The 10,055-nt window shown below is 38.7% G+C and overlaps 2 protein-coding genes across 3 annotated transcripts; one reads left to right on the forward strand and one right to left on the reverse strand.

Annotated features, from left to right (window-relative positions):
• Positions 1 to 183: 183 nt before the first annotated feature.
• nudt1 (nudix hydrolase 1) lies at positions 184 to 5,116 on the reverse strand. Of its 2 annotated transcripts, none has more exons than XM_022739616.1 (4): positions 4,986 to 5,116; positions 4,710 to 4,870; positions 2,848 to 2,993; positions 184 to 631 (listed from the first exon to the last, which is right to left on the reverse strand). In XM_022739616.1, exons 2-4 carry the CDS (start codon positions 4,859 to 4,861, stop codon positions 459 to 461), a joined length of 471 nt encoding a protein of 156 aa, XP_022595337.1. In that variant the 5' UTR covers positions 4,862 to 4,870; positions 4,986 to 5,116; the 3' UTR covers positions 184 to 458. The 2 variants fall into 2 exon arrangements, with proteins under 2 accessions (XP_022595337.1, XP_022595338.1); XM_022739617.1 differs by having other exon boundaries at positions 4,966 to 5,116.
• Positions 5,117 to 5,963: 847 nt separating this feature from the next.
• Positions 5,964 to 9,779, forward strand: mrm2 (mitochondrial rRNA methyltransferase 2). Its single transcript, XM_022739607.1, has 2 exons — positions 5,964 to 6,261; positions 8,503 to 9,779. Exons 1-2 carry the CDS (start codon positions 5,973 to 5,975, stop codon positions 8,931 to 8,933), a joined length of 720 nt encoding a protein of 239 aa, XP_022595328.1. The 5' UTR covers positions 5,964 to 5,972; the 3' UTR covers positions 8,934 to 9,779.
• The last annotated feature ends 276 nt before the right edge of the window (positions 9,780 to 10,055 follow it).

Below are 10,055 nucleotides of genomic sequence, written 5' to 3' on the forward strand. Positions count from 1 at the left end.
TACCTTTGTTTTGGCAACACAAATATTTTGGGAATGAGCACAGAAAATGAAACCCAATAAAACTATTACTGTAGATATTGTAAATATTTTATTAAAGAAAAGAAAATCTTTGCTGAATGCTGTTAAATGAGTTATCTTGAAAAATAAAATAATTGAACTGAAAACATTTTTTTTCAGTACAGAGCTGCTTTGATTTTGTTTTTTGATTTTGTCAGCTGGTAATGTTTGTGATGAAAACAGACAAAGAATAAAAAGTTTTATCCTGATGTTAAATTACATGTAAACACTGTACAGTCAACATGGTTCTTTAAGATCCTCAGGATCTAATATCCTCCCACAAATGAAACCGGACAAGAACATTGAACAGTGGGATATTGGTAGTTCATATCAAAATTTTTAAGGTTGATGTTTTGTTTTTAGGCCAAGTCATAAACAACCTCAGCAACAGCCGGGTGATCTCAGAGCTCCTCTACTTCCTCCAGTTTGTGGCTGAGAATCACGTCGTGACCCTGGAACTTAAAGTATCCAACAAACTTCTTCTTCTGCAGCATCAAAGGGAACCACAGAATATCGTCAGCCCACATTTGACTGAAAGGGATTTGGTCACATTCAAACCACTGAGGCCTCATTTCTAGAACAGCAGAGAGACAAAAAATTAGTCGACCTTACAAGAGTGAAACACATTTTTATCACCTGCCTTGCAATGTTACAGGAGGATCAAGATTCACTGAGTTTATCACTTATCTGAGTTATTTCTGAACCATCACCGTCCAGTGCATAGTGGCAATGATAACTGAATCAAATGAAGTTGCATTAGGACTTATAAATTAGTAAGTAATAAGTTGCTGACAGTCTTCGTTATTAATGCAGTGCAGATAACAGCAATTCCAGACTCCTTTCCTGCTTTATCTTATCTGTTCTATGTGTGAATGTGCTTTTAAATTGAAAATGAAAAAAAAAAAAAACACTTCCAATTCAGTTGAAGTAAAGGTTGGTGTTTTCTGAAGTATTTCCTAAAACAATATCCCCATGTTCATAAGTACATTGAAGAAATCCTTTCTGTTTAGCTCAACACCAATGCAAGAGATAGGGGACAAAATCCACCGTTGTCATGATGTGCAGAAAAAATAAAAAGGCCTGTCAAAGTTCATCTGAAGCTAATGCGAGTCTGAGTTAGACAAATCCAAATGGGTTATCCAATGAAGTTACTGTCATTTTTGTACAAAATTTCCTCTTTGCATTCCCCTGATGAGCTATGGTGAAGGGAGAGTCACAAAAAGAACGCTGTGCTAAGAAAAACTTTGCCACTTGATTTGTCTCACTCAGTCTTATAAAGGCTCATTTGGACTTAAATTTATAATTACGTGTCCCCCGTCTCTTACATATAAGTTGTGCTCAGAAAGAATTTATTCACCAATAACCAATCATTCTCTCGATATACAGAACAGTACATATGGGCATGTGAGCATTGTTTTAAAACAGACTTCAAAAAATGCGAACCTGCCCTTTAAGTGCGAATGCCGACTTATATATGAACAAATAAATCATGGATGAAATTTAGTTTTTCCCTAAAGATAAAAGATACTATATTTCAACTCTGGCTTTTCCTGCACTTGCAACGTATGAGTAAATAAATGTGTGACTTCTTATTTCTCAAAAGTCTCAAAAATCACTTGCCCAGACTGCTTCTAAATTAAACCTGATACTTCATTAAACTCCTAATCTCCTCTTATTTCTCTGGCTGTTTGACTCATTCTGTTTCCCTCCAGAGTCTTTGGCTCATAGCTGATTTCTGACTCTTCCACGAGTTGTGGTTTGCTTTTTGCTGTCTGTAAACTTCACCCAGTTGACCTTGACTAAATTCTTAGGAAACATAGATCAGTTCAGGGTCTCTGCAATGTTCCCTCTGCTGACGTGTTCTCTGTGTATTTACAGTATTTTTTTTACTTTATTATTTTTTTTACTTCACCACTGAGAGCACACTTACAGATTCTCCCCCTTCACTATTATACAGTATATTAGTACTTTGTTCAGAAGCACGTCTGTGTCTCAGTCAATACACTTGGAGTCAGTGGTGATAAGTAACTAAGTACATTTACTGAAGCACTGTACTTACAGTAAGAAGTACTTGTACATTACAGTATTTCATTTTCCTGCTACAATGCTTTTATACTTCGACTCCACTACATGTACTTGACCCCTGGCTGCAGTTAGTAGCTATTTTCAGATCAAGATCACACACACAAAACATTTAGTTCATAAAATATGACGTGATGTTCAGTGCACAAAATCTACTCATAGAATAATTTTAGTCTTTAATTGAATCCTTCACATCTTATTTTCTTGATAAAAGTGACAAAAACTGTAAATACATTTCAACCTGTTTTCAGTGGAAATCAAAGTTATTTGCCATGAAGTCTGGACTTCATGGAAGGAAGATTAAGAGGAACCAAAAGTAAAAAGAGAAAATATTCGCAGAATTAAAGTTTTTTTTAGACACATCATTTACTTGGAATTATGTTCAACAAAATCATAAAGTTCCCCTTCACCTCCAAATTCATGGAAATTTTTTATTATGGCAACAAGTGGCAAATTTTGTCAAATCTAGCTTTACCTTCTATTTATTTTCGAGGCAATAGTTGTGTATATATACTGTATGTAGAACATAGCTGTTTCAATGAAGTTTTATTTTGGAGAGTAAGACCCCTCCCCGCCTCCTGCTTCCTCTTACCTCCCCGGACTTCCTCTGATTATTACACAACGGTAATCAGTTTCATAAGGACATAGATCACAGGAATGATCCTTTAACACTACCCACAGTTCAGTGTGGCGCAGTAGAAATCATACCATCTGACTCTGTTGGATCTCCATTATAAGTATCAGCTCTGAAAATGTGGACGTCAAGTAGCTGTGTTTCTCCGACAAACTCAAATTTGATATTTCCGACCTTCTCGAGAGCATCCACCGTGAGGCCACTTTCTTCCTGCAGCTCTCTGAAAATGAAAACATCAAATAAATTTTTGATCATGAGTATTTCAAAAATAACCTCTCTCTCTCTCTCTCTCTCACACACACACACACACACACACACACACACACACTAAAAGCGAGCATAGAGGGTGAAATCATGATATCAGTGTTTCCCAGACAGAGTATCTATTTGTGCAGACCACCCAAAGAGACAGAAAATCATTTTCCCACTGAGTCAGCGACATTCACTGATGAAGACAGTGAGATGAAGTTGGCAGCCACCCCCCCCCCCCTCCCCCCAATATGAAAGCCAGTGTCACAATATAACTACACAGATTTTAAAAAAAAATCTGCCTGCCACATGGTGCATTCAAGAACAAAAACTGTAGCCAACTCTCAATGCTCAGCGGTGATTTCCAACCACATACTGTACAGTCTCAGTGTGGAAAGTCCCACTCTCAAGTATGAAGCAAGTTTTTGTTTCCTTTTTATTGTTTCCCTTTTTACTTTGTCACTCTCATGCAAAAGAAGCAAAGTTAAATATTGTAAACAATATGATAACATACCTAAGTAACATAGTGACATAGCTCAAAAGATTTGACCCAGTGGAGTCTGTCTAAATGTTTTCAGTCACAGTCCTTGATTTAAAACATTTCCTTTGGTTGTTTCAATCAAACTAACAGCTAACGCAGCAATCACAACATTAAGTATTTTTACTGATACACTGACTGTCCCGGGCGCTTTTGTTCCAAAGTGTAACCAACATAATCTTGATATTATTTACCCTTCCAATATAGTTTCTGCAGAGCAGGTCTCTTTTTCACATTTGAGAGAAAGCAGCTCAGGAATGGGCCTGATTGCCTTCAGGGCTTCCTTCCTCGAGCTTTGGAGCAAACTTCCTGCTGCTGACTGATCGCACATTGTCCAGACTCAACATTAACTTATTTTATCAAGCTTACAAACTACACAAACTCACAAAACAGCCTTTCCACTTAACACTCGCACACAAAACTTTTATTGCTTCTGCTCTTACATGAAATATACACACGTTGTTTGATTTCAAATGCCCAAACACATCTTGGTTTATGCAGTTTTTAGTAATAAGTGTATTATATTTCCAATGGCGTGATATAATTCAATACAAAACTCTGATTGATGATCTGTGATTTGATAATATAATATGCCTCGTGGAGCTGAAAAATGGATTGTGAAATAATTTAAATCAATCTATTGTTCAGTGTATGAAACCTCAAAAGTTGTCAAAAAAAATTTGCTGAGTTGAAGGTGACATCTTGTTTTGTTTGCCCAACAGACCAAAAATCCCCAATATTCAGTTTACAATTACACCTGACATAGAAAAGGAGGAAATCATCTTATCTGAGAATCTAGAATCAGACAATATTTGACATTTTCACTCATTCTGCTTGAAAAATGACTGAAACAGTAAATCTATTATCAAAATAGTTGCTGATTATTTTTCACTTGATCAAGTTGATTAATTGACTAATCGTTTCAGTTCTAATCCTCACCCCTTCTCTGCTCAGTACCTCACCTTCCTCTGAGTTAATTTGCATCACATTGAAAAACCTCGTGTATAGTGAAAGACAAGCATCCCTGTGGCTTACACAACCACTAAAATACATATATTTAAAAAAAAAAAAATAGAACAAACTGCTTTTTTTCTTTAAAATTACAGGAAGGGAAGGTAGATACCTTAACATGAAGGGAAATTAATTTACCTTCTTGCAGCATCTTCAATTGTTTCTCCGGGCTGAACTTTGCCCCCAAACCCGTTCCACTTGCCAACCCCAAATCCTCTCTTCTTCATGCCCAGCAACACCCTGCCCGGCTGGACCACCAGCACCAGGGTCAGCAGCTTAGAGGTCAACATCTCACCTGTCTGAGAGAGGAAGTTAGGAAATATGACGTGACATAAACACAGTGTAAACACTACCTTAAGCAACATTAGCTTCCAGCTCAACAGTTGTAAGTCACCTCTGCGTTGACATCTTTACCTGAGCGATTTCTGCCCTATAAACTGTTGAAAAGCGCAAAAACAAATACTGAATAAAGACAGAATGAATAATATGTAATTGTATGAGAACAGTGCACGTTGAAAGAGTCCCGCGTGAACCGCTGCAGACGTCCTCACGTGATGTGCTGATATGTAAAAGCGTGGATTGGTCTGAGCGATGTCAGACTGAAACCGCGAGTGCCATCATTTGTTTTAAAGATCAGCTGGATGTGTCACCCTTTAAATATATTCGACTAGAAACTGCAGCGGTTTAATGTACCGACGTGTAAATCAATTTAAACCATTCAACTCACTTTATTCAATGATAATAATAATAATAATAATAATAATAATAATAATAATAATAATAATAATAATAATAATAATAATAATAATAATAATAATAATTTACAAAGGGCTTTATTGCATTAAAAGCAATAATACACAGAAATGACTACAACTGCATTAAACTGGATAAAACAAAATATGATCGGATGAGATAAGATCATAGGATAGGACGGATTTGATTTCCAGATAGGAAATTCACATGTTATAGCAGTACAAAAAACTGTTTAAAGAGGTAGGAAACAGAAACAACTATCATATTATACATAAACATTTCGAAATCAAAAGCATTCTTGATAAAGATTAAAACATACATACATGAAAACAAACATAAAATGTATTGGAAGGAATGGCAAAATGTATATAGGCTATTATATGAAAAAAGGCATTTTCAAAAGTGATTTAAAAGAAGTGCTGCTACGTCTGGTATGTTTTTATAAAGTGTAGGAGCCTTAATAGAAACGGCATGCAGGGACTACACTACACTGTAGTCTGATAGCCTACTGAGCTGAAAGACACTGATGTCCCAGGTAGGAACTATTGTTGTCTGTGTGTTGTAGTACGTGACTTAGCAATGGCGAATTGCACTTCCACGCAGGCGCAGTTGATCGTCCCGTACACATGACCCTGAACAGTAAAAGCAATGTGGGGTGTATCGTTGCAGAGGAGATGTTTACACCACTCTTTATGTTTAATGAAGAAGCAGAAAGGTAAAACTCCCGCAGAGCAGCGCTGGCTCACGCGACAGCTCAAAGACCCGTATGTCAAAGCCTCTCACGCGCAAAACTTTCGATGCAGAAGCGCCTTCAAGCTGTTAGAGATAGATGACAAGTTCAGGGTGTTACAGCCTGGAGACAGTGTGGTGGACTGCGGAGCTGCACCTGGAGCCTGGAGTCAGGTGGCCGTCCAGAGGGTCAACTCGGCGGGGACAGGTGAGAGGACACACGGGTATGCGCACTCCATGGACGCCAGATAGTTAATACAAGGAGACCGTATGAGAGAGAGGGGAAGCAATGACTAAAATCTAGCAACTTTTCAAGCCACATTTTCAGTTTTCCATTTTGTCCATCCCCTTTACATCAAAATACTGTGGACCTTGGCTATATTCCTATATTCCTTAAAGGGTCTTGGCTTGTTTAGGTTTATTGGAGAACTTGTTCTACATGATCTTTTACTGGAGATTTACACTTTTACTGATCAGTCCCTGTAAATGTCAGACTTCTTGCACTGTTTTTTTACTTTGATTTAAAAAATAAATAACAACACTGAAGAAAGTATTTGACGGATCAGTTTGTCCTGACATTATTCATTAACCAAGATAGAAGCCTGTGGTATTGTAGGATCAATACCTCCGGTTAAATACTGTAGTGCTGTGTGCAGATCCTGTTTTATGTACAGTTAATAATCAGTAATAAAATTATCAATTTATTCTAGTAATTGTAAAACAATACTGCAGTTGATGGATTAGCCTCTGAACAAAACAATTGAATATGCCATCTGGGAAACTGTGATGGCCATTTTTCACTTTGGGACAAATCAATCAAACAACTGGCAGAGAAACAGACAACAAAAACAATCAATAGTTGCTGCTCTCAACTTTGTACAAATGCATGGAAACAATCCGGAAAGCGACAACAATGTGCAAGACAGTTTTATAATATCTCATCCACACCAGAGTACCTGAAGTAATGAACCTATTATGAGTGGCAAGGAAAAGTTTGCGAACACTTTAGAATTACCTGGTGATTCATCATAAAATGTGAACTGATCTTCATCTATGTCACTAATGTAGCCAGACACAATGCGCATAGGCTCATAATGCACAAACAATTATAATCTTTTGTGTCTTTATTGAACACACCCATTAAACATTCATTAATAAGTGGTCAAACCTCACTGGGTTAAGGTCTGGGTTCTGATTCCAACAGGTGGATTTTCTTTGTTTGAAACCGTTGTCATTGTCCTGCTGCATCACCCAGTTTCTACTGAGCTTCAGCAGCAGGTGGACAGACACCCTGACATTATCCTGTAAGAGACCTGGATAGATGTGGGAATTCATTTTCCCCTCGATGACATGGAGCTGTCCAGGCTCAGAGGCAGCAAAGCATCAAATCATGACGCTCCCTCCACCTGACTTCACCATTGAGATGATGCTTTCATGTTGGTATGCAGTTCTCCTTTTACACCACACATAGTGCTGCATGTTCTTCCAAACCAATCCAACCTTAGTTTCATCTGTCCACGAAAAATTTTCTCAGTAGCATTGTGATGTGAAGCTGCTCTTCTGTGCAACCATCCACCATGATTTTATAACCACCTCCAAAGATTCCCTGTTGCTCTGGGCTTCATTTATACCTCGGTGATCATTCTGCATTTGGAGTCATCTGAGCTGGACGCCCACCACTAGGGAGAGAAGCCACGGAACTAAGTCATCTCCATTTATAGACAGTTTGTGTGACTGTGGATGGATGACAATCTAACCTCTTTGAGATGACTCTGTAAACCATTCTGCTTCACGCAAATCAACAATTCTTGATCGTAGGTCTTCTGAGATTCTTTTTTTTGTTTTGTTTGCGAGTTATAGTTCACATCAGCAGATGCTTCTTGTGAACACTGGTTTCCATTAGTTTCACTACTGCATGCAAACTAACAAGTATCTTATGTGAGATAATTCATCTGCATATCTATCATGTCTGCATTTATTTTTGTCTAAAAAATGCATGAACACTAGTATAGTAACTTCTATATCAATATTAACTTAATATTGAAGCAACATTTAAGTAGGTAATAGATTCAAGGCCATTAAGTTAAGTTGGTAACAACTCCCTTTTTCCCAGGTTGGCTATTTGTGCTATTGGCCAAACCATACTGCAATATGTTGTCTTGCTGCTTTGTGTTGGTAAAATCTCTCCATGGACAGTTTACTATTGGATATTTTTCGATGCATTAAATTTGGAGGGTGTGTGAACAGACTAAGGCTGCTATTTGAGGCACAGTATGTGGATTGGACTGACTTTCACAGGCAAGATTTCAGTGTCTTTAGGTTTTACTCTAGTCCCTGTAACCACATTGGTGGGCCAGCCTGTGATATGTGAAGTAACACATAAACATGTTCAAATAACAGAAAAAGCTGCTTATAAATTACAGTGGAAATATTTTTCTTTCAATCCAAGATCCAGAGTTACGGCGGGGTACGGTCATTGGCATTGATCTGCTGAACATACCTCCTCTGGAAGGTGCCCACTTCCTGTCCAGTCACGATGTCACTGACCCCGCCACACATGCCAAGCTGCTGGAGCTGCTCCCCAACGGACAGGCTCACGTCATCCTGAGCGACATGGCGCCAAACGCCAGCGGTTTTCGAGAGATGGACCACGAGAAACTCATCGTGATGTGTTTGTCTTTGATAGACTTGGCTGAGAGGATTTTAAAGCCGGGGGGATCTCTGGTTTGTAAGTACTGGGACGGGATCCTGGTTCAGAAACTCCAGGGGAAGCTCTCGAGCGTGTTCGGTAGTGTTCGGACTTTAAAGCCAAACGCTAGCAGGAAGGATTCGTCTGAGAGATATTTCCTTGCTAGAATGTACAGAAAGCCAGTGAGATGATGGTAGCTTTCTTTTATTTCCCTTGTGTGTATCCTAAAATGAAATTTGAATGTTCTGTTGAGATTCACAAAAGTGCCCCACTGTGTTTTTGATCAGTCTGATCTTGAGGATGAGGCCTCACTTAATACCTTTGATCAAAAGGTGGCACTGTTGAGGCATCGGTGAAGGCTCGCGGCTCCGGGCAAAGGCACATCAAATGCTGCTGGTGTTGATTTTCATCCCAGCAAACTTAACACAGTAGCATCAGTGAATCAGTAATATGTAAGCCTATGCAAGAATCATCGGTGTGATATTCCTCAAGAGCCCGATGCTGTGTTTTCTCTGAAGTTATTGTTTGCCCCACAGTGTTTGTTCTACACACTCAGTTTGCTATTTGCTTTGTTACAGAAAGTCATTTACCAGTGCTGCTTATGCTAATAATTTGCACTGCCAGCCATGTAGAAATATGTAATCATTCTCTCATTCAGAGTTTATGAAGGGAAAACCTAATACATAAGAGTCACATACAGCATGACTAATGGGAAGTGGGATGATGCTGGAGCTTGGCACGCTGCGAGTGTTGCTGGGCTCTGCTCTCTGACAGTGGAGAGATGGCCATTTCCTGGGAAAATATTTTCAGGCCAGTAGACAGATTTTAAGATTCTTCTTTAAATCACTGTGCTGAACACTTTGGAGAGGGCTATTTATTTTGTTTGTGTCTGTGATTCTGTTCTGTTGTGAGTTTGGAACCACTGCTGATGAAATAAAAGGATGTTTCTGTCAGACACACAAGTCATATATTTGATGTCAAAGGAATCTATATAGGGATTCACAGTATAGTTCTTGCCGATATGCGATAGATATAACATTGTCTGCAGTGTGATGTGCATAGTTGTTCTTGCAGTCCAGTGAATCCAGTCTGCAGGGGTGTAGCATGAAAATTTGGGCTCTGTGCATATGAGGTCTCAGTGCGCCCACTTTAATACATCAGCTCTCATGCATGTACAGATAACTGTCTCTTTCTCTTTGATCATTTCTTGGGCATTTTCTATGGCTTTATTATAGCCAACAGCAGACAGAGATGGGGAATGACTTGCAACAAAGGACCCTGGCCGGACCCAGAGATGTTGCTGCTAATGGTGA

This window comes from Seriola dumerili, unplaced genomic scaffold, assembly GCF_002260705.1.
Source record: "Seriola dumerili isolate Sdu_G_001 unplaced genomic scaffold, Sdu_1.0 BDQW01000044.1, whole genome shotgun sequence".
Taxonomy (NCBI): Eukaryota; Metazoa; Chordata; class Actinopteri; order Carangiformes; family Carangidae; genus Seriola; species Seriola dumerili.